This window comes from Sinocyclocheilus rhinocerous, unplaced genomic scaffold (assembly GCF_001515625.1).
Source record: "Sinocyclocheilus rhinocerous isolate Xijiao unplaced genomic scaffold, SAMN03320098_v1.1 scaffold996, whole genome shotgun sequence".
Lineage (NCBI taxonomy): Eukaryota > Metazoa > Chordata > Actinopteri > Cypriniformes > Cyprinidae > Sinocyclocheilus > Sinocyclocheilus rhinocerous.
Genome location: NW_015660490.1, coordinates 201,775 through 227,570, shown reverse-complemented (window position 1 = coordinate 227,570; position 25,796 = coordinate 201,775). Strand labels below are relative to the sequence as shown.

General features: G+C 39.3%; 1 protein-coding gene and 1 pseudogene across 2 annotated transcripts in view; both read right to left on the bottom strand.

Annotated features, from left to right (window-relative positions):
- Positions 1 to 13,556, bottom strand: part of calm3a (calmodulin 3a (phosphorylase kinase, delta)) — a 33,687-nt gene extending 20,131 nt beyond the window's left edge. Inside the window, exons 1-3 of one of the 2 annotated variants that reach the window (XM_016534054.1) lie at positions 13,401 to 13,556; positions 12,675 to 12,829; positions 1,025 to 1,055 (exon numbers count right to left, since the gene is read on the bottom strand). In XM_016534054.1, the coding sequence (XP_016389540.1) occupies positions 1,025 to 1,055; positions 12,675 to 12,829; positions 13,401 to 13,440 (226 nt within the window). In that variant the 5' untranslated portion in view covers positions 13,441 to 13,556. Of the gene's footprint in view, positions 1 to 1,024; positions 1,056 to 5,862; positions 6,015 to 12,674; positions 12,830 to 13,400 lie in introns of those variants that run through there. The other variant, XM_016534055.1, reaches the window with a different exon arrangement.
- A 6,468-nt stretch (positions 13,557 to 20,024) lies between these two features.
- Positions 20,025 to 20,968, bottom strand: LOC107724944 (potassium channel subfamily K member 13-like; annotated as a pseudogene).
- Between the last annotated feature and the right edge of the window lie 4,828 nt (positions 20,969 to 25,796).

Below are 25,796 nucleotides of genomic sequence, written 5' to 3'. Positions count from 1 at the left end.
TTCGGTTATACCGGTGTTAAGCCGCAACACCGGTTACGTCACCGCCCCCCACCGTCATTTAGATTTTTTTTATAGTAACAAAAATCATTTAGCCTAGTACAGTTAGAGGACAGACACTTTTAAAAACTAACCGCTCAATGCAGCGTGCCGAACCGTGCGCGAACGACAGTGCACTACGGAGCAGGAGTCAGATTTTATTTATCACGTGAGGAGAGTGAGCCTATATGGTGTATTTTTATTTGTTTTGTTAATAAAAGTTCTGAGTTTGACGTTGTTGTTGCTTGAATTGAATCAACGCCGAATTGCCGCTAATTTGAAAGTGAAAGTAAAACGCGCACGGCGCTTTTTCAAGCTATTTGAAAGCCAAGAAATCCGAGGAACAGAGGGAAAACTCAAACGAACAATTGCTTTGACGCCGAATTGCGGCAATTCAATTGCCACTAATTTGAAAGTGAAAGTAAAATGTGCATGGCACTTTTACAAGCCATTTGAAAGTGAAGAAAAGAGGGAAACTCAAACGAACTAACACCACACCCCACCCCACCCCAACGGTGATACCGGTATTACCGGTGTTGTCACACATCGATTAACCGGTAGGAAAATTTCCTCACCGTCACAACCCTATTGTTTAGCACTTATCCTCATCCAAAAAGCTACAGCTTTAAAGCAGAAAATTACATACCACCCCCCACCATCTTATATAGATTAAGGGAAAAATCAAAAGAAGAAATAGAATGTCAGTTTATATCTTTTTAAAATCTGCTTTGTCTTTTTTTAAATAATTTTAAGTCATATTGTGGCATTGTAGTGTGCTAAGACCGATGTTACTTCACAGTGAATCTCAAGAAATATCAGGGGCAGTGAATTAATCTGTCAGCCCATCCTTAATGAAGTTAAGGAAATAAGAACATAACATGTTCTTGAGGTTGCAATATGGTGTGTGTGTGTGTACTGATGGTGTTATGTGTGACAGTTTTAGTGGCATTAGTGACCATTCTGAAGCTGACCATCAGAGTTCACTCACCAGCGATCTGTTCCTCAGTCAGCTGATCTGCCTGCATTGGAAAAAAAAAGAGGGAGAGAAAGAGGAAGTCAATCAGCTCAGTGCCACATCACTATCAGACAAGCTCCAGTTTTGCAGTGTTCGCACACACACACCTCTGACTAAATGAGTATAATGAAGGACATGCATAAAAATACCCCTTTAAAAATTATCCACCGCAGTTATAATTAGACAGTGCCACTTAGGGGGTCATGAATGCGACACACTTAAAATGATTGCGCTTCTCTCTGACACGGAGTTCATTATTCAATTATTAAAGAGGAGAGGATTCATCTGTACACGTGATTCACTCGGCGTGATTCAGCTGTGTCTTTTCTGCAAGGAGGCAGCAGAACATGCTCCCTCGTATTCAAAGGCAGGTGATTCATAAAGCTTGGAGCTTAAAATGGACAGGGTGTAAAATTATATATAATGAAACAGCGGAAACGGCTCTGACTCATCCACATACGAGGTAATGACATAGGCTTTAATACATTTGGCTCGCCATTTGTGAGATGAGAAAATGACTGATATAAATGTCAATAAAAATCTCAATAACAGGAGGACACAGCAAAACACAAGATACACACCTGGGCATAATCAAATTTTGTACTGTAAAAGTGCAACAGGAAACTGTGCTGCCTAAATTACAGCATGGGTTAATGACATTTTTTATTAATTATAATTAAATAATAATTTATCATTAATCATAATTAATAAAAAAAAAAAGCAAAAAAAATGCAACTTATACAATTACTTGAACACACTTTTCTATGATGAGCGTATTTTAATTTCTATATTAAAAAATCATTGTGATATTTTAGGGAGGAAGAACGTAAAAAACAAATTCAATTACATTATCAGGACAGCTGTATCACCAAAAAAAAAGCCTTTTTAAAAAAATTTAAATTTTGCAAAGAAAAAAATTAAGTAGAAATGACCTTTTATTATCATTCCTTAAAGGACTGCAATTCATGTTATAATGTTAGAATTAAATAACAATACAAAATAATGCATATGCACTTATCTGTACATAGTAAATGCAGTTATTTTTAAGCGGTTGTTGACATCCAATCTAAAACGTGATTTAGCCAAAAAAAACAACAACAAAAAACCAACAATAACGTTACCACTCTAATATGTCTTGCAATATCCGTGCGTGCAAAGGTTCTGCGCGATCCTCTTATTCAATATTCTCTGGGTCTGAATCCGGCTCAAATTGATATAGCAATATTGACACCATCCTTAGCTAAACCGGAGCAGACGGAACTTGCTGCTTTGGCAAGGGGCGGGGCAGTACTGAAACACCGTCTAAGCTGTTCGCCAATCACAACGCACTGGGACAGCTAACCAATCACATCACATTTCGTTTTTCTGAAGGCGGGCCTTCATCAAACCCGGAACTAATCGAGCCTTTGTGCCAGGATGGGGAGAAAGGTATTGTAATAATGTAAATTATGTAAAAAATAATGCGTTTTTCGAACCACCAAGCATGAGAGCATGTTCTAGTACACCCCCAAAATAAATTCAAGACATTGTAAAAGAGCATAACAGGACCCCTTTAATGAAAGTTTTTAATCAATACAGCTCAACAGCTCCTATTAGCCGATTTATCTTGCAGCCGATTTATCGCGGCTGCAAGACGTTATTGATACTCTGGCACAAAGTATCGATATTTATTTAAAAACATACTAAAGATATAAATTCATACCTACACTTTGGCTTACCGGAGCAGCAGTACCCCCAGGCAGGGTTGCCAGGTTTTCACAACAAACTAGCCCAATCGAGTTTCGGTGGGGGGGTCATTCGGTAAAATACATGTTTTTTGGCATTGTTCCCCTGGTAAAATTCGCATTCCAGGGGCTAAATATCACATTATTGGGGTCGCTTCAACCCGCGGACATGAAAAACAACCCGCAGCAACAGTGTTAAAGTAACGTAGACCAATTCCACAGGAAAACTGCGGACTTGACAACACTGCCCCCAGACTTCTTGTGGTGGCACTTCCCAGATTGCGGATGGTCAGATGAACGGAAATTGTATTTCACAGCAAAGAAGAAATATGAGCGTAATGGCAGACTAACAACAAATCAGAGATGCACCGGCGTCTTATAAATCAAAAGTTTGGCCGCACTTTGGATTTCGTAGTGACGATACAAAAAAGCTCACTAATGACTATGTAATCTGCAAGAACAGTCTTGGAAAAAATAAAATACAATGGCAACACAACCAACATGCATTCCCCTCCTCGTGCACTATCATCCCGATTTGTGTGAGTAATGTATGCATTTCACAAAAAAAAATTTTCAGCAATAAATTGCTAGTTTGAGGGGGTTTTGTTAAATGTAATTTGCAATAATTTGCTATAACTGATAAGTTAGTTGTGACCTTTCTTTACTATACATTTAGTCACAAACTGTTCTCTCTAGCAAATAAGCATTTTTCAAGCTTATGGCTGTTTGACAGCTGTGTATGCACTTCTGCACTTAATGTACATTGTTGCTATTCTATAAAATATATGCACTGTTAATAAATTACATACATCATATGACTTTTTGATGCATTTTTTTCTTAATATACAGATACTGATATATCGTGGATGATTTTCTTGCAATATATTGTCTGTAACAGAATCGCTGGTGTTGTGATATATCATTATCGTGGGCAAAATAACGTGACTGTATATCGACAGACTCCCAAAAAAATTTATCATACTTATGAATTCATATTTAATGATATTTACAAAAATAAATAAACACACTGCCCTTCAAAGGTTTGGGGTAAAGGATTTTGCTAAAAAAAAAAAGTTAACAAGGCTTCAGTTATGCAAAAATACAGTACAAATAATAGTATTGTAAAATTATTACAACTTAAAATAACCATTTTCTATTTGAATATTTTTTTCAAATGCAATTTACTCCTGTGATGCAAAACTGAGCTTTCAGCAGCCATTATTTGAGTCTTCAGTGTCACATGATCCTTCTCATTTAATATGCTGATTTGCTGCTCAAGAACATTTTTTTTATCATCAATTGAAAACAGTTGCGCTGCTTTATATTTTTTGTCAAACGTGCCACATTTTTCCCCAGGATTCTCTGATGAGTACAATGTTTAAAAGTACAGCATTTATTTGTTCATTATATCTCTTAACTGAAACCCCAAACTTTTGAACGATGCAGTAACTTATATATTTTTTTTAAAAAATGGTTTTGCTTACACCACACACTACATTTTAAAGTCATTACATTGATAATGGTATAAAAGTTTTGCCCAAACCAAATGAATCCAAAATGAGCACAAAGAGAACTAGTTGAATACAGTTTTCTTGATCATATGACTTTTCATATGCATATATTTGACCTTTGCTCAACTCTGTCTCAAAAGTGAAGCATAATCAAACTTTGGTCTAGCGCAAAGCAATGGCGGCCCTCCATTCAGACTGTATCAAGACATCAGGTGCACACATGCCCTCCAGGATCAGCTGCACACGGATGGTTAAATGCCTGGTTTGGATGCAGATGGGCTGCCGTCTCGTTGCTTCCGGCTAACATATTCTGCGCGCTGCTTCTCAGGCCCCTTACCGCATTTCAATGACTGCAGCAATTACTGTGGATTAAGTGGAGCATGAGAGGACAAATGTTTGTCATGCAACAAGAGTCCTCTCCGAGTAGCATTCCAATTTGATGAGCGAGAGTGCGTCTGCATTGCAGATCCAGTGTCAGCGTGTTGCTGCACCAGCTATGATTTGGTTCAATGCAGAGGGAAATGGGGGAGGGGGACAACCGGGATCCGTCACTGCAGTTCAGCCTGCTGCAATATGCAACCTCACTGTCCACTCCATTCATAATTATGCCTTATACAGCTATATGATCATCTTGGGGCTGCGAGATGCTGAATCGCATTTTTTTAACAACCGCTGCGCAACAGCTATCCTACATGTTAGTTAACTTTGGCCCATGCAAATGCAAAAAAGAGAGACAGTCTCATATCCGCAGGACGTTTGCAAACTTTTGTGCACGTTTGTGAACGTGCATGCAAAGCAAATATATGGAGCAATGTAAGCGACAGATTCTTCCTGAAATCAGGAACTTGAGCGCATATGCTTTGCTGATAGTTATTTTTACACCGCCACGCCCACACGTATCCTTCTGTTAAAGGCAATGAGCTCAGCCCATGTAAAATTAGCAGCCAGTCACTGTTCACACACACACACACACACACACACACACAGAGATGAGCAGAATATAGTAATAGTAATATGCATCTAAGAGACACTCAACAGCTGTCAATGCCGTGGATTTACACCACGCATGCTCTGCACTGCATTACAAATATGCATTTGCAACTACTAGACTCTAAAGTGGCAAAAAAGCTAGTTTACATGAAAGAATATTCAAGAAACAGTACAGAAACTGGTGCGCAGGTGATTGACAGACTTCAGCTGGCGCGAGAGCGCGCTAAACTGCAACGTTATTCGTTTATCCCTTTCTAAAATCTCTTTAAGATGAATTCATAGAGAATGGTATTTGCTTCTCCTATAATATACACAACACGTGTTGATGTGCATCTGTTGGATAGCGCTAACTGGCTAATTAGCGGTTTGTATAAATAAAATATAGATGTGTTGCCATGCATTTTCACTTTTACTAAACCTAAAATACCCTTTGTACGTTTGACATCATAAAACGGTAAAAACAAAGCGTATATAATTGGTACAACCGTTATTAGCTGTCAAACTGTCTGACAGGATGCTAAAGTGGCTAAACCGTTAACGTTAGCTAAAAAAAGAAAACCCGACATAAACGTCAGGCTGTACTTACCATTCTTAAACAAAGGCCGTCCGATAAATACGTGTAAAATCAGCAGCAGAAAGCTGTTTGTGTTTTAAACGTTGACGTATAAACGCAGGATCTGCTCCTCTGTGTGTGGATGTGAGTGAGTGAGTGAGTGAACCGCAGATTGAGGTGTAGTAAAGCGCTCTGGCCTCATTTACACTGTATCCCTCCGCGCCAGCTTCATCTCATTACCGCACACAGATAAATTCATACTGTGGTTTATCTTCTATGCTTTGGTGGATTATAAACAGGGATGGGCAGTATTTCAGATACATGTATTTAAAATACGTGTTTGAAATACAAAATATTATTTTGTATTTTAAAGCCTTTGGAAAAAATCTAATGTAATCTGTATTTAAATACATTTAAGATTAGTATTTTTGTATTTTCAAAATACATTAAATACTTTGTGCCAGTCAACCGCTTTATCAGGGTGCTGATTTTGTGCATCAACTAGTTCAGTCACGCCCCCTCCCGGCCTTCCCCCAACCCCAACATTCATGCATGTGAGCTGCAGCTGTACAACTCCATTCAGCATTGGGAGATCGACTTTTCTGGAATAAGATAAGGTGAGGGTGTCATGGTCAATTGTACTTGTTGATTAAAGTTAAAATAGTGCATCATTCAGATTTGCCTTCAGTTAACATGAAAGAATAAAAGAGCACCAACAAGGGGAAAAAATTGCGTTAGCCAATCAGTTTTGAGAGTTAATCGTTGTTGTTTTTTTATCAACTAGCTTGTCAAATGAGTTTAAAGCATTACTACATGACAACAATACATATTGTGGTGATATAAAGTGTGAATAGTTCAGTCAAGTTTGAATTGATTGAACTTTTTCTAAATCGTTTATATAAAGGCCTATCGGGGTAAGCAAATGTATCTGTGCAGCTTTTAGTGGGAAAACGTTGGAGTGGAAAAAGAAGCATGGACGAATTGTTCAGTAAAAGAGTGTGATGTGCTTGGTGCAATTGCACTTATTATAAGTGCAATATGCTGCGAAAGGAGATTCATATTTACACTCGCACGTTGACAGGCAGTTTTTTGTGCGCGCGCTCCGAGATTGAAGTGGAACGCAGACAAGAAGGTCTATATTCTATACACACTCAAATATGCATATCATGTTTCAGAAATAAAGAATTATTTTAGTGTAAAAACGTGTTTTTTATAAATAGCCTAACTACAGCCAATAGATAAACTGTTATTACTGTTTCAGCCAATCACGGAATGTTGGGGGATGGGTGCGTTTAGGTGAGTTTATGCTAGTGAAATATAAACTAATATCTACACGGCACGCATTAGGCGAGCATGTCGAAACAGATATCTTTGATTAAATATTTAAAAAAACAAAACAAGAATAGAGTCTGAAACTACAGTCATGGCCAAAAGTTTTGGCAGTGACATGAATTTTGTGTTTTGCAAAGTTTGCAGCTTAAGCTGTTGGTGTTCATTCACATTGTTTCTAGATTGTGTAGAGTGATCAGATGCATTTTAAATGATTGCTAAAAGCTTCATTGGCCAAAAAAAGGAACTTTTCACAAAAAAAACAACAAATTTCACTGTTTTTTGATCCCGACACAAAAATTACCAGCTAACATTAATTAACTAATCATATCAGCAGCACATGTGAAAGTGTGATTGCTATAAAAGGAGGGAAGAAGCGCTTCCAATCATTGTGTTCTTCTTAGCAATGGATACCTCCAAAGAAACACATGCAGCCATCATCGCTTTGCATTAAAATGGCCTTACACGCAAGGAAATTGCTACAAAGAATATTGCACCTAAAAGAAGAATTTACCGGGAATTGCAGAGGTTATGAAGAACAAGGGTCAACACTGTAAATATTGACTCATTATATATATTATTTTGCCAATAAAAGCCTTTAAAACTTATGATATGCTTATCATTGTTTTTCATTATACCATAGAAACATGTGGAAAAATAATCTACAAATACTGAAGCAGCAAACTTTGCAAAACAAAATTTATGTCACTGCCAAAACTTTTTGCCATGACTGTACACTCGATGCTGACAATACAGACACGTCGTCAACTGATGACATGCAGCCAACAACGCCATCTCTCCCCTCCACCAGCACCTCCTCTCAACCTGGGTCCATCCTCCAGAGAAGCATCCCACCGGCTGATTTATCCGCACTTAATGAACCACCTGCTCAGCCCCATTTACGCGAGTTTCCACGCACAACAAAAAACGGCAAGTCCAGAAATTTTGCTGCCAAGTGGTACACAAAGTTCCTGTTTCTAGACTATAGCATAAAAAACAATGCTGTGTACTGCAAGATGTGTCGTCATTTTAGGGACACAATGTTTGAGGGAGTGTTTGTTTAAAGATGGATACCGAGATTGGAAACACATCACACAGGCCTGTGAGCGGCACCAAGGGAGTAAGCAACATCTGATCGCTTTCGAAAAATATAACGGCTCTAGAGCCTGTCAGACATCTGGCCGTGGCAAAGTAGTCAACCAGATGAATCACGATGCGATGAATCTGTCATTCGTACAAAGAAATCTGGAACATTTAAAGGTAATTCTGGACATTGTGTTGTTTTGCGCCAAACAGGGAATACCACTTCGTGGCCACAGAGAGAGTGACAATGCCTTGAACCAAGGCAACTTTATAGAACTGTTCAAGTTAATTTCCAATTATGATCGACAGATAAGGGCACGGCTTGAGGAGATGCCTAAAAACGCCACTTTAATAAGCTCTAATACGCAGAACGATTTGCTGGAGGTGGCTGCTTCTTTACTACTGCGAAATATAAAAGCAGAATTTAATGAAACGCCGGGCACTTACTTTGCTCTGATCGCTGACGAGTACAAAGACGAGTCAAAACAAAAACTGATCGCAGTGTGTATCCGTTATTTTCACCGAGGAACGCTAAAGGAAAGAGCCGCTGGTTTTGTGGCCACTGTAGACATGACTGCAGCTGGCATCTCAAAAAAAGATTCTGGAAGTGATTGAACCACTACAGCTGGACCATTCTCTTTGTGTATGCTTCAGCTTCGATGGGGCCTCCGTTATGTCTGGACATAAGGGAGGAGTGCATGTTCTTTTGAAGCAGACCTTTCCCCGTGCAGTTTACGTGCACTGTAATTCTCATTGCTTAAATCTGGTTCTGGCAGCAGCATCAAAACTTTCCATTCACGTCAGCACATTTTTTGATACGCTGAATTCTTTACATACATTCATGACGAGAAGCACCCGACACGCTAGATTTATGGAAATACAGAAACAACTTCATCCAAGTTGCCAGTGTTTTGAGCTTGAGCGATCCATTGACACTCGATGGAGCTCGAAATCAGGGTCTGTAAGCAAGGTGCTTATTTTATTTGATTGTATTTTAGAATTACTTGCCGAATGTACTGGAAATAGCCACAGCCAGACAAAAATCGAGGCACAGGGTCTTCTACAACAGATCCAAATGAAGCGATTTCTTTTTTTTTTTTAGTCACATTTGTAGAACTTTTTGAGTGCACTGACTTCGACACAAAAGGACTGCAAAGCCCGACTCTGTGTGTTTTGGACTGTATCCACCTTGTTGATGTGTTAAAAGATGCATTTTCTGTCTTAAGAGACAATTCTTAAGAGAATAGTTCTGAAACTCACAGATGAGTTAATGACTAAACATGAAATTACAAACTTCAATGTAACCACCTCCAGACAAAGAAAGCTGCCTGCTAGGCTCAGTGACTCAGTGGATGTGTCAAATCTTAGAAGAAATACTAATGTGAGGAATTATGATGACCTACGGCGCTTATGGAATGAGATAAGGAGCTCCGAGCTAAGGAGCCGTTTTCGTGAGGATCAGTATGGAATAATGAAAGCAGCCGCGGCCTGTCAACCACAGTCTGGGACATTTGCTGACAAAGACTTGCTTGAATCACCAAGTCGACATTATGGCATAAAGATCAAGGATGCTGAGCTTGTAACCTATTGTGCGTTATGGAAGAAAGAAACACACAATGCAGGTCACCATCAACGAATGTATTAGTGTTAAAGGAAGGTGCAACAAAACGATAGGAAGTACAATGTGTTTTCCCCAGCATATACACACGAGTGCAGGGGCAGAGAAAAACCCCGAATCAGAGTCTTAAAGGGACAAACACCCAGACCATTACAAGCTGAGTGTCTTTACAGATCAGATTCATAGGAAAGCTGAGGGAGGACAAACATTCCCGTCACTAATGGAAGTAATAGACAGTTGCCCTTCCGATATATTTCCAAACATGAATAAACTTCAGAGAGTAATCATCACCCTCCCCATGACTTCATGTAGTGCAGAGCAGCTATCCTCCACTAATGGCAAGATCAAAAGAAACATCTATTCGTTCAGGCAACTGCTCGCTTAAAGCACCTCGCCATACTTTCTTATGAGATTCATGGATTATGATGAAATTATTGCGATTTACAACGCAAAGCCAAGACGTCTATTTCTTGTTCTTTAAGATGACTTGTTTGGGCTCCAAAAACTGCACTGTAAAAAACCTGCTGTAAAAATACAGGGAATTTTCTACAGTAATGTACCATTCTATGTAAATACAGTTAAATACTGTAAATGATGATAACAAAATGTTAACAGCAAGCTACGGTTCAGTCTTACGGTATAATACAGTATTTTTTAGTCAGACGTGTGACGTTGTTGCTTGAGCCCGCTCATAACGCATCTGAGCAAAACCATGGCACATCAACTCCAATCTACGGTCAAGAGGTGTGCACTCATGCAGGTTTAAATTTACTGATCTACAATATTTTATTAACAAGAATAAGAAGCAGAATTAAAGAAGATTTTTGCCCCGCCTGTGAGCTGCCAGCATCGAAATATATGGCGCATTCACCGGCTTGTTTTTCTACTCGCCGACTTAGGTAAGTGCGATTTTTATAGCCTGTGATATTTACAGACTGTTATATCTTTTTATTGAATGAAGTTACCAATAACAATTAAATTTTTTTTTATTTTCATATCCAGTGAACGATAAACAAATTAGCAAACTAAGTTAGCTAGCTTGTTCATTCGAATTTAACTTTTGTTATTTTGCAATCTAATCAAATGTCTGTGGTATATGTGATCATCCATTTAATTGTATTTTTAATTTTATTTTTAGACTGGGCTTTATTTTACCATTTGTTGTGGGGTTTATTAAAATGTGCGCTAAAGTTATGTTAACAGTTATTATGCCGTAATAATTTTATTATTCTGTCAGAGAGAACCTTAAAGATTGTCTGTGTTGGTCTAGTAAGATTATTTTGGTGTTAGGGTGCGTATAGGCTGATAACCATATTTCATACTGTTTCTGAACATTAACTATAATTGTTGTCTCCATCAGTTGCTGGTCACAATTCCAAAAAATTGCACCCATCCATTAAAAAAAGAAGTCCACACAGCTCTGGGGGGTTAATAACGGCCTTCTGAAGCGAAGCGATGTGTTTGTGTATATTTACAACTTTATAAACTTAATCTCTAGCTTCCGCTAACTGTCGTACGCGCGTGGCGTCCAGCGGATCATGTAGCACGTAGGCGTAGCATAAGCTCGGGTGAGAATATGCTAGTCTTGCGAGAAAAAAAGTTTTGTTTACAGCAAAGGAAAACCAGTGTCCTCTTGGCTGATATCGAAATCCTCTGACATTTTTCTTTACAAATCCTCGTTTTGTACTACTAATTAGTGACCGGTGTTTTGTTTTGCTCTCTCCTCTGCTCTTCCACGTTCGTCACTGCGTTTGCCTACATCCTACTTCATCCGCTGGACGCCACTCTCTCGTGAATGCGTGTACTACAGTTAGCGGAAGCTAGAGATTAAGGTTTATAAAGTTGTAAATATGGATATATTTCTTACACAAATACATCGCTTCGCTTCAGAAGGCCTTTATTAACCCCCCCGGAGCCGTGTGGGCTTCTTTTAATAATGGATGGGTGCAATTTTTTTGGACTTCACATTTTGGGCTACCATCCACTCCCATTATAAAGCATGGATAAGCCTGGACATTATTTAATATAACTCCGATTGTATTCATCTGAAAGAAGAATGTCATATACACCTAGGATGGCTTGAGGGTGAGTAAATCATGGGGTAATTTTCATTTTTGGGTGAACTATCCCTTTAATTAAAAAATTATAATGTGCTGGGTCTGCATATTCATGCTTACATGTATGATGTGGCATGCAGCCTTCATAACTTATGCTAATAATCAATCTCTCTCTCAGCAATGTCTGACAGGAGCCAGATGTTAGTCTGCTGCTTGCCACAATATGCAGAATTTCCCCAATCACACATACATTATCTTCTTTTATTGTTCTGTTATTGTTGTCTACAAATATACATTATGATGATGTGGTCGATGTTGGTGTCATATATTGCATTATCATTTTATAAAATAGATTACTTCAAATTCAGCAAATTCTAATTTGCATGCCATCATTGTATGTTTGTCAACCATAAACTGCTACTAATACACTAAGTTACATTACTTAACAGAAGAACTGCTTATTCAAGTTATTAAAATGAATTACTGAACACTGATGTCTTGTTACAGTGTTCATGCCTCAGCACTATATCTCAACTTGTCTTCCTTGCTTTAGGCATTTATAAGCTATAGCTATAATATACAAGCTATAGCTGCTTATTTTATTTATAAATGAATTTTGTTGTATTCATGAAACTGTTGGCCATCAATAAATAACATTTAATTACTTAATTGTCAAATTATTTTTATACCATATTGTCAAATTATTTAATTTGAGAGTAGGCATTGAGGTCCACCCTATTTCACCAAAGTCCACTCACTTTAAAATTTATGGCCTCGCCACTGGGACACAGCAAGCGGTGGAATCCACGCAGCTGCCGCTTTCTCTCGTAGTGGAAGCGGTTTGTGCAGTTGAAGCCTAGTTTACACTTTCGCCTGCCTCTACACTGCAAACTGCTGACAAGCGCGCTCCTTCCTAAACAGACACAGCTTTTTTGACACTTGCTTGACACTTTTTACGCATGCTCGCCTTTGTATGATTCTGTGAAACGACAGGGTAGACTTGGAGTAAGGCTGATGATACACGGGGCAACATTTTGAGCAATGTTGCCATCAACGGGCAACCAGGTGAGACACAGGGCCCACGACTGGTCTAAAGTAACCATATAGAAATTTGTTACCCAATCTCAATTGGAAAGTGCCCAAGCAACATTGCTCAAAAAAAGTTGCCCTGTATATCATCAGCCTAATTGTTCTCCAAACCATCAGAAAGCATTGGTGAGAGGAAGCAGTTTGCAGAGTAGTTTGTCAAACAATCATTTTGTGATAAGTTTATGAATAAATGGATTTCTTCACATGTAAACTAATAAAGTTGTGGGTCATTTTGGAGGACACATATTACACTTGAGTACACTTCTTAAACCCACACAAAAGAATCGTGTAAATGTCAGCATACACAACGGGGACACAAGGGTAATTCAATATCACAGCAGATTTATTGAAGGCAGTGGCATGAAAAGACAAGACACCAGCGAGACAAGAAGTACCCAGGTAACAGATAGAGTAGAGTAGCTTAGCTTGATGCATTCACATGTCCTTTCCTCCAGGTGGGATCATTGGAGCAGAGGACCGTAGGAACACAGATGAACATGGAGTCAATCGCTGGAGAACTGGCGAATAAGTAAACATAGACTTGGGTAGGTGAGTAACACATAGCAACTGCGAGACCAGACAATAAGCTTGTGGAATGAGTGTTCTCTTATAGGGAGCTTGATTGGCCATGACAAGTGAGGAGGATTCACTGATGGATGTCAGGTGTGAGTAATTGACAAGGGAGTGCAGGAGAGTGGCAAGAGGGATGCTGGGAAATGCAGTGCAGAGGCGACTCAACTGGTGACAGTGACAGTAAAGCCCAGTAAACTTGAGATTATGACTTGTGACATTAGAACAAAACATACTGTATATGATAACATATGTATAACACTAAATTACAATACTGATACAAATACTGATGAATGGTACACCACAAAAAAATCTTCAGCTTTTGGTTGTATTGTTCATCAGAAAAAAACCTAATAGCAAATAGCGTTAAATGCTAATTAAATGAATTAAAATTGACATTTTAGATAAACTTTCTAATTTGAATAAACTTTATATACAACTAAGTAAACTTTACATGAAATAAGTATAAAAAGTTTTTTTTTTTGTAGTTTTGTATTTCTACAGGTCAGGGGAAGGGAAGGGATATGTAAAATGGAAACTGAAGTTTCTAAGCAGTTGCACACATCTAAATGTTTTTTTTTTTTTGCGTTCAGAATAGGTCCAGATAGATTTCAGCCTATAGGGATGCCTTCATTGGATGGCCAATTTCACATGTACACAAGAAATACTGTATTTGTAAATTTTTCCACACAGTATTTTGTATTTAAATACATTTTTCCACACAGTATTTTGTATTTATATTTAAATATATTTTTCCACACAGTGTTTCGTATTTTTATTTTAAAAACATTTTCATGTATTTATACCCATCTCTGAGGCGTGAATTGTAGGGAATCTAGCGAATTGTTGGTTCCGACCATTTGCTTTAGGACTGCAATCCGATCGTTATAGCGATGCTTTTAGCGAGGAGGAAAATTAGAATATTGCAGATTTCAACAGAACATCGTGTAAAACCCAGTAAACTTGAGATTATGACTTACGTACTGCATGAATATGATAACATATGTATAACACTAAATTGAACAATTTTTGATTTTATGATTATTGATTACAATCCTAATACAAACACTGACGAATGGTAGACCACAGCTTTTGGTTTTATTGTTAATCAAAAAAAAAAACTGAGCAAATAGTGTTAAATTCTATATAAATGAATTCTAATTATAAAATGTACATTTTAGATCAAGTTTCTAATTTGAATAAACTTTATATACAACAAAGTAAACTTTACATGAAACAAATATAAAAAGTTTTTTTTTTTTTTGTAGTTTTGTATTTCTACAGGTCAGGGGAAGGGAAGGGATATGTAAAATGGAAACTAAGCAGTTGCACACATCTAAATGTTTTTTTTTTTTGCGTTCAGAATAGGTCCAGATAGATTTCAGCCTATAGGGATGCCTTCATTGGATGGCCAATTTCACATGTACACAAGGAAAGGAAAATTTTAAATTGCATCATATGACCCCTTTAACACAAATTAACACAACTTTTATGAATTATAAACAGTCAACTGCAGTAAAAAACTAAACTATAAACAAACTACAAGTCGCACAACTTCAACGTCCCCAACATTAAACTTCTGACAACTCTTTCAGTCTTTATTTAAAAACATTTTCCCTGAAAGTCTGAGTTACAATAGTTTTTATAAGCACTTTTATAAAGACAATATGAAAGCGAACTAGTGAGTAGATGAGTTTACCTGTTTGTGACAACGATTAATATCTTTGACAACCTCTGTAGTTTTATTTATCTGGTTGCTATATCTGTGTAACAATCAAAACAGGAATATGACCAATTAAATTAGCCTATAAACTATTCGATATACAAAAACTCTAAATATGCCACTCCCATACTGAAATATACATTTTACAGTCCCTCATTGTTATGCATTACACACAATTTCAATCTGTATAGTTGTAACTTGTAGTCACTGTAGAGTAGTAAATCATAAACAAAAAAAACAGTCTGTTTTCATAAAATCATCTTACATTAATATTAAAGTCTTACCTTTTGGTGGGCGTGGTAATACAATTTTTTCTATAATTTGAAAATTAATATAGAGTTTACAAGATATTCCCAACAAGTTTTCAATCAGTGGAAATGTTTCCGTAGATTCCATAAAAATTTACTAGCAACAATTCTGGAGAGAGACCCACCAAGTCTGTTATTGCACAGGCACCCATCAGTGCCCCCTTCCTCACAAAAATCTCCTTACTTTGTCTCATCATCTACGGTTCATAATACAAATGCATAATTGATGCAATATGTCAAACCTTTAACCTGCAGGAAAACAGTAGCAACAGTTTAAAAGTAGCCCAATTCTACAGGCAAACAATGGACTTGGCAACCATGGTCAGCTGGGAAGCTTTAAGGTCTACTCTTTGACCACTAACAAAGCTTATAGAAGTGAGGGATGCTTTGCAGCCATGCATCAGTTTAAAAAATTGACAAAACAGTGGATCATGCACTGGGCACTGGTTGTAAGTTATTCATGAATTATGATGCCTTTGTAACATACACTTCTTCCACAATTATATGGGTTTTTAAAAAGTGTAAAACACTATCTTTATTGTTTTTTAACTTTTCACATCTATTGCTTCTTATCAGCAAACTTATTTCAAATCCAGTGCTATGGCATGATGATATCTGACACGTTTGTCGTCACCACATTGTGGTTCAGTGAATAAACGTCTCGGGTTACGCATGTAACCATGGTTCTCCAAGAGGGAACGAGACACTGCGCCCCCTAGGAATGCAGCCTGCATGACCGGTGTCTGAAGCACATGTGAAACAACGCCAATCACAGTGAAACAACGCCAGGTGGATCTATTGATTGGCCTATGACGTCATAGGCGGGGTGCCCAAAAGTATAAAAGGGCACCTGCTGAATACGTCATCCACTTACCTGTCTGAAGGAGACGTAAACAGGCAGGCCGAAGGCATGGCGAGGGAGCGCAGCATCTCATTCCCTCTCAGGGAACCATGGTTAAATGCGTAACCCAAGACATTACCCTTCTAGGGAACTCCACGCTGAGCCCCGTAGGGGGCACATTGGGGAACGAAATCCAACCATGCCATGCCGAAGTGCATGCCTGTCCACCTGGTGGGACAGCACCAAGGAAGCGACAGACATACACCAAGCCTTTCCTCAGAAAGGGCCATGCCACTGACGCCACAGGCCACTCACACAACTTGGCAGAAATGGGGGAACCCGAATGGATCAAGGGGAACATCCCACCCAGGTCAGGAACACAGCTATCCTCAGATAGTTATGCTATGTGAGCAACATTAGCCTGGATACACAAGACCACTGAAGAGGCTAACTAGAAAGCCTCTAGAGGAGCTCAAAGATCGCTACTTAAATCGCTACTATTTTAAAGAAATAGCTGCTGAGCTAGAACACAGCTATCCTTAGATAGCTATATCCTAAGGGTCTTATGAAGGCTTGTAGACAAGAATAACAATACACAGCTAGCCTAGATAGCCAGGCAAGACTTTCCTGCAGAGCTACCCAGACCACAGAGAGTGGGCTATCTGCTTACATTCCTAACAGGGGAGACAGCACTGTTTAGGCAGGGGCTCAAGGAGACCGCTACTTAAAAACCCCAAGAAGGGGAGCAATCACAGAGCTAGCACATAGAAATCCTCAGATAGCTATGTACTCAGGAAGGCACAAGACCACTGAAGAGGCTAACTAGAAAGCCTCTAGAGGAGCTCAAAGATCGCTACTTAAATCGCTACTATTTTAAAGAAATAGCTGCTGAGCTAGAACACAGCTATCCTTAGATAGCTATATCCTAAGGGTCTTATGAAGGCTTGTAGACAAGAATAACAATACACAGCTAGCCTAGATAGCCAGGCAAGACTTTCCTGCAGAGCTACCCAGACCACAGAGAGTGGGCTATCTGCTTACATCCCTAACAGGGGAGACAGCACTGTTTAGGCAGGGGCTCAAGGAGACCGCTACTTAAAACCCCAAGAAGGAGAGCAATCACAGAGCTAGCACATAGAAATCCTCAGATAGCTATGTACTCAGGAAGGGGCTACCAGAAGGGGGACCGACTGAACTACTCAGACCACAAAGAGTGGGCTATCTGCTTAAATCCAAGAGGGGAGACAGCACTGTCTAGGTAAGGGCTTAAGAGACCGCTACTTAAACTCTAAGCAGGGGCCGAGCTAGCAGACAGCTATCCTCAGATAGCTAGGCTCTAGGAAAGGGGACCACTGCAATTACCACCAGCAGTGGTTGTCTAATTAAACCCAAAAGGGAAGACAGCACTGCTACCAAACAGCTATCCTCAGATAGCTATGATAGCGAACCATTGTGTTATTGACCAGAAGCATCAGAACATCATTAGTCTGGAATCAGAGCCTGATGTAAGCAGTATTGTTGTCACCAACCACATCAATCTCTTCATCATCATTCTGACTAGAAGAGCCCAGCAGTGTGCTATCAGGATCAGATGACTCTAATGAAAGAGTGTCTGGATCCCGTAGCACGCTAGAGTTCGCGGCAGAAGTTTTTGAAAGATCCACCTTACTCGAACTTCTCCGCGAGCTCAACCTGCGATCCCCACGAACTGAGTTTCCGCCGTGCCTCGGCTGCAGCGGGACCTGACCGGCGAGGCACAGACGCTTGCCCCTTTTCCCCTGAAAAAAGAGACAAACGTGATCAGCGCTTTCGCATAGAAAATGATACACAATGCACTCATTCAGAGCCCTCAAGCACCGAATGCACATGCTCCTCCCCCCAGGCACATAACGCACAAGTCATGCGTGTTCTCAGGTGTCAAATGCCTAGGGCACGGAGGCACGCACTTCTTGAAACACTCACCTGGGTTGACAAACATAGTAACACACTGCTCGCAACAGACGGCTCCTAAAGACAGCAAAGAGGATTACGTATTCAGCAGATGCCCTTTTATACTTCCAGGCACCGTCATAGGCCAGGTGGACCAATAGATTGGCGTTGTTGACACCGGTCATGCAGGCTGCATTCCCCAATGTGCATAGCATGGAGTTCCCTGGAAGGGGAACCTAAAGTTATGATAGAGAATGGCTGATGCTTGTCTTCTTTGTGATGATTTAACTGAAAATACCTCACAGAGAAGTACAAAGTCAAGAAAGGCTGCATTTTGGAGGCTTTCAGATGGACCATTGACCAAACAAGAACCAGTGAATGCCACTATGAATGAATTAAATGTATATTCTCTGAATTCTGTGTCCTTTTAAATGAAATGTCCCACTCAGTATTGTGTGTGCACAGTTAAAACTATCCTGTTATATCTGCGGTAAAAAATGGTGATTACCAGAAAGTCACCAAAATATACTGCAACAATATTTCTGGTTTTATGGTATTATTTTACAACTTATAACTATATATTTCATTAAGTGATATAATTTTAATATACTAATCTACTTCAGCTACCAAAATCTTCTTTTTAAATGCACTAATAACCACCATTATAATGCAGGTGGCACAAATATATATATAATTGAAATAATTATGTAAACATCTATGTTAATTTCTAACTTACATTTGGAATAAAAATATATTTTATAAACTAACAATAATGGAAACTATGGGCACGAAAACTTGTTCAAATGGTATTGTAAGTCCACATTTATATAAGACTACCTACATTTAATGATCTTAATGACTGCAGGTATAAGCACAGTAAATGAAAAATCCAATTCAGAATGCTTTAATTTATTTCAGAGCTTGTTGGTTGGTTTAAGACTTTGAACACTTTATTAAATGAATTATTAAATTTTAAATCAATAGTGTAACAACGTTTGTAGATCGGGAAGAAGGAGGCGGGATCCGGCGAACATTTAAACATAAAACTTTTATAAACAAATGAACAAACACAATTTCCCTTCACAAGTTGTGAGATTTTATTTAGTTCTGAATGTCCTCTACTGTAAAATATAGAATTTTTACTGTAAAAGTGAAAATTTTTCAAAAAGTGACATGACATGTAGCCAAGTATTGTGTCCCATACTCGGAATTTGTGCTCTGCATTTAGCCCATTCAAGTGCACACACACAGCAGTAAGTAGTGAACAAACACACTCACACATACCGTGAACACACACCCAGAGCAAGGGGCAGCCATTTTTGCTGCGGCACCTAGGGAGCAGTTGGAGGTTTGGTGCTTTGCTTAAGGGTCTCACCTGACCAGTGTACATTCACTCCCCCCAACCAACAATCCCTGCTGGTACAAGTCCGACTCTCTAACCATTAGGCCACGACAGCCCCCAATATATTACTTCAATAGATTTGCATCCTAAATTAAAAAGTAATTCACACTTTTTACTTCCTAGTAAAATTAAATGCTTTAACCTGTTAAATGTAATATAAATTTTACTTACAATTAAGCCATTTATAAGTTTTCACTAAATTTTTTTAAACTTAAATTACACTTTTTTTACAGTATGGGCTTTGCATTAATGTTCCTGCTGATGATTTGCTGATTCCTGCTCTTCCTGCTGATGATTTGACATTGCAACTGCTCTCACATTCTCCTGCACACTATGGTGATGACTAAGGTGACAGTTCTTGCTGACAGCAATGAAAACCTCTTTCTCTGCAGCATCCTTCGAAAGTTTGTATGAATCTCTGATTTTGTGTTCAAAGGTTGGGCCACTGTTCGCTGTGTCCTGGCTCTGGCACACGGTTTCTACTGCAGTGCTGGCACACTTACACTTGCTCTTGGAGGGGAAAGAGGTCTTGACCACATGACGGGTGCCGTGATGGTTGCTTGTGTTCTGGATCTGCTGACGGGCCGGTTCTTTGACTTTCAGAGCTGTGATGGAGCAGCAGCCCTGATCCCGACAGCAATGCAGACTGAACAGCTTGGCCAAAATCCAGTTCAACATCTGTTTGATGATGATGGTGGTGACACTGAAAAGAGTAGGTGCATCTCACTCCAATGATGATCATTAAAGAGTTGGCTCTGGTAGACCCAACGTGCTTCATAGTGGGCCTTCTGTCCGCTCGCCATGTCCCCAAAACCCATGGTGCTGAAAGCCACGATGTAGAAGTACATAGACTCTAGGTAGCTCCAATCCTCCATGATAGAGTACAGACCCGATGCTCCGCAGTTCACCAGAATCGCAACTGTTGCCAAAACGAGGGTTATATAGTAAACAGAATGTTTCCAGTCCTCCTGCCCATTTCCATGTTCGGGTTGTGTGTTCAAATTGGGGGCAATGTGTCTTTTACTCAGCTTTGTTTTTTGTTTTTGCTTTCGACATCTGCGTGTGAGGAATTTAATCAGCGTTATCATGTTTTCCAGAAAGAGGTTGAAGAACAGAATGGTGGCTGCGCAGCCTATCAGCCCATAGAAGATAAGGAAGATTTTTCCATTGAGAGTAGCGGGTGCTGCCATCCCAAAACCTGATGTGGACACAGAAATTTAGCTAATGAAAGAGAATTGTGGAGTAAAGACTGGTTCAATAATGTATTATTTCATTTGAATTTGGTGGATATTTTTTTATTTTCTGAAGGAAAAAAAAGGTTTTGCGTGTGCAAACCCTGCAGTCACATTTAAGACCATTTAGACACAATATTGCTAGTTAAGGCTCATTCACACCAAGAAGGATAACTGTAAAGATAACTATAACAATAACTATAATATCAGTGTCCACACCAAATTAGTGACCATGTAAAGTGGCTGATGACAAAATTGGAGAATGAGATTATAATAAAGAGAATATTATCATCCGTTGGTGTGGATGCTATGGTTATCGTTGTTGGTTTGAACGGGCCTTAAATGTCCGAACTCTTGGTCAGGTGGATTCTGTGTAGCTTTTAATGTTTTTTTATCAGCTGAAAAAAAAGCTGTTCTAAAAATTATTCCAACAATATTGTTTATTGATTATTAAAATTTATTACGATTATTAAAACTTTATACTTGTCTATTTTGCTTCACACACACACACACACACACACAAACACCAAAGCTGAATCAACTGTTGTGCCTGAATGAATCATTGTGTTGAAATGATTCAGTTGAGTGAATGATGATTCAATAACTCATTCATCAGTTGTTGTTTAGCTATTGAATCAGTGTTTTTGAAACAATGAAAGATTCATCGACTCACTCATAAAAACAGTTGTTCCCTTTCGAACATTCACTTCACGTTGTGTATGGGGAAAACTCCTGTTTTACTCTGTACTGAAGCCTGATTTGTTCACGTTTGTGTAGCTGCACAAACCAATGGTGCTTTAACTCGCCAGAAGGGGCGGAGCTGACATGTATATAAGTCGGCTTGCAGCGCAATTTCATCAGATCATTCTCCTTCAGCGATGAGGATCATCTCTTCCCTTCAGCGACGAGGATCATCTCTTCGCTGACTCTATCAAGAAGCCGAAGGAGGAAGAAGCTCAGCCTTCAGCTCGCAGCTAAAGCACCGTTGGTTTGTGCAGCGGCACTTAAAAGAGCAAATTTCTGAGCAAAATTCCTAGCGACGTTGTTTCAAATGTCGCGCCGAGAGTGCAGGGAATCCTGCACGATGCAGAAGGGCAGTGAGTGCGTCGCCTGTCTTGGCCGTGCCCATGTAGCAGATCTGATTCTGTACATAAGGAATTTCACTCTGGAGACAGCAGGCCAGCTTCAAAACAATTCCATTTATTGATCTGAAACACATGGGACACTTGATAAGAGAAACATCCGTTGCGCTAACTTCTTCCGTTAAACACAATTATGACTGGAAGAAGAGAAGGGAAAATGTGCGTCTTGCTTCGCCAGCGTCCATTCACGGTCTGAGGCTGACATGTTACAACAATTTATGTTTAACATTGTGTAATACATTTAAACACAAGAAATAAGGAAATTAAAATAAAATTACTGTTTATATATCGCTCTTTGTGTCAATTGTTGTCTCCATATGTATTATTAAGAATGAATGATGTATAAAATTAATATTCACATGAACCAACATACAAACATTCTCCCAAAACATCATACACATTCACAACGACTCTATAGAAATGTGAAATCAGTGCATAATCCAAATGCTAAGCAATTATATGCATTACAGCATAAAGGGGAAGAGAAAATAGTATTGATAATTAACAAAACATATATTCAGAATTAGTCCATAACATTATGAACCTAATTACACAAATTCTATAATTTTATACAATTTGAGTTAAAGAACTGAATATACCTGAAACACATGGGACACTGCGTCAGACAAAAGTCGCATAAAACTCACATAAAGTAACCAATACACAAAAATACATTTGTATACTTGACTCAGAACACATTCCGTTTTATATTTAATGAATTTTGACCAAATTAAGAACACACTACGTTTTATATTTAATGAATGTTGACCAAATTAATACTTTTAACCATACCAATAATGACTGGAAGAAGAGAAGGGAAAATGTGCGTCTTGCCTCGCCAGCATCCATTCGCGGTCTGAGGCTGCCGTAACTCACGCACTCCCCAAAAGCATTAACACTGCATGACCCATGTAGGAATTTAATATTTAGTGAAATATTTTGGGAAGTTCATCACTTATCCCATAAGTGACGAGCGACTTGAGCTGCTGACTGGTTCTTGCACAGGAATGCATTCGCCATTTTCGTGAAGTGGTCTGTTACCACTAATACATTGACACTCTTGCCAGAAGAATCTTCAGCACACCAGAAGTCTATGCACACTAATTCTAATGGGCTGGTGGTTCGAATGCTTTCTAGAGGGGCTCTTCCCTCTGGCTCAGGGGTCTTGCTGACTACACAACGTTGACAGCGTCTTACATACTCTCGGGTGTCACTCTCCAAACCAACCCATGAAAATCTCTGCCTAGCCAAAGACAACGTTCTTCCTTGGCCTTGATGGCCTGCCTCGTCGTGGATGCCGCACAGGACTACACTGACCAGCGAATCAGGGACTATGAACTGGTAACGTGTAAACCTAGTCACTGGATCCTTGCAAATGCGGTACAGTATATCATCCAACAGCTTTAGTCTGTCCCATTGCTTCAGCAGTTTCAGAGCCTTGTAAGGTTCCTTAGCTCTTTCTCTCCGAGACGGTCTCTTACCTCGGCACACATAGAAGAGAACTCTTGAAAGCACGTGGTCACCTTCTTGCTTCTCTTGAAGCCCTTTCAGTGAGTAAACAGGTAAGGGGTTCTGACCAACTGGTAATCTCTGTTTGGTTTCTTGAGCAAGCCAAGAATGACCAACTTCTAAGCAGATCAGACATCTTTTCTCTGACATGCAGTGTGACCATGTGGAATGGGTTCTCTCACTGCAAACACGACATTTGGATGGACGAGACCAGGAGTGCAATTGAGGTCTATTAGGAGCAGCCTGTGTATTAGTGCGGTCGAGCACCCTCTCCAGCATGCTGAGCAGTCGCTCTAACATACCCATGTCAGTCAAGACAGTATGTGGAGGCAGTGTAGTGATCTCAGGCTTAGTGGTCTGGGTACTGGGGATGCACACTGCAGTGTTCACTGCATCGTTGACCACAGTGGTGGCCTCTGCATGGCTGACTGTGGCAGTTGCTACTTGGAACGAACGGCCAGGGAGAGAGTAAGAGTGTGGTTTCTTTATTCTCAGCTCCTTTTGATGCTCATCTATCGCTTCCTGAACCTCTGCCGATGACCACTTGGTGATAGGCTTGTACCTGAACACACTAGAAAGCTCAGCATCAGGGCAGTTTCTAATAAACATCATTGAGATTTCTTGTGAAATGTTCTTCATTCGACTACCCTGTTTCTGCAAGTGATTATCAGCGATTTCGGCCACATTATTGAGACGGACCCAATAGTCAACAGGGCTTTCTTTGTCATGTGGCAGTGTAGAGTAGAAGTCTGCAAGTGGAAGACAAGACGCTGGGCTTTCACTGAAATAACGTAAGAGCATTTTGTAAATGGCTTCAGGGGTAACAACCTTGTCAGGTGAGGAATTACTTTTACTTTCCGTACCCACTGTATATATATATATATATATATATAAAATTGGATCTCTAATTATACTTTATTATCTATTTTAATGTCTAGTTACTTTTCACCCACCCTGTAAATAACATATCTAATTATATGTAGGGTTCTTTACACATGCTTATAAGGTCCCGGGCGTACATGATAATTGCGTACGTGTGGTATAAGTTGTTCTTGAATTTTTTCGTACATTTAGAATAAATTTTAGTACGAAAGTTTTTGATGAATCATGATTTATTCGTGAAAACGTCCGTACGCACATTTCACGCAAAAATTTGTGCCTACGCATGTTTAGTGAATGAGACCCAATGTCTTAGAATGTCAGGAAAAATTGAATGTAACTGAGATGAGAGAAGTTCATTATCTGACACTGGAAGGCAGGACGCGACCCTCGGCTTGAGACCTGACAGGCGACTGCGGCCGGCTTGCAGAATCCACGGAAGTCACAGCGAAAATCCCACGTAGAAGGTCGAACCCCGGTGATCGGCGGCGGCTGATCGGTTGTATCCTAGAAGGTCACGGCACCAGTTTTATGTAGCAGATCTGATTCTGTACATAAGGAATTTCACTCTGGAGACAGCAGGCCAGCTTCAAAACAATTCCATTTATTGATCTGAAACACATGGGACACTTGATAAGAGAAACATCCGTCGCGCTAACTTCTTCCGTTAAACACAATAATGACTGGAAGAATGTCTTGCCTTGCCAGCGTCCATTCGCGGTCTGAGGCTGACATGTTACAACAATTTATATTTAACACAAAGAAACAAAGGAAATTAAAATAAAATTACTGTTTATATATCGCTCTTTGTGTAAATTGTTGTCTCCATATGTATTATTAACAATGAATGATGTATAAAATTAATGTTCACATGAACCAACATACAAATATTCGCCCAAAACATCATACACATTCACAACACTATAGAAATGTGAAATCAGTGCATAATCCAAATGCTAAGCAATTAAATGCATTACAGAATAAAGGGGAAGAGAAAATAGTATTGATAATTAACAAAAAATATATTCAAAATCAGTCCACAACATTATGAACCTAATTACACAAATTCTAAAATTTTATACAATTTGAGTTAAAGAACTGAACATACCTGAAACACATGGGACACTTGATAAGAGAAACATCCGTCGCGCTAACTTCTTCCGTTAAACACTGTGCACAAACCATGAGTTTGTTAGCTCCACGTGCGTCAGACAAAAGTCGCATAAAACTCACATAAAGTAACCAATACACAAAAA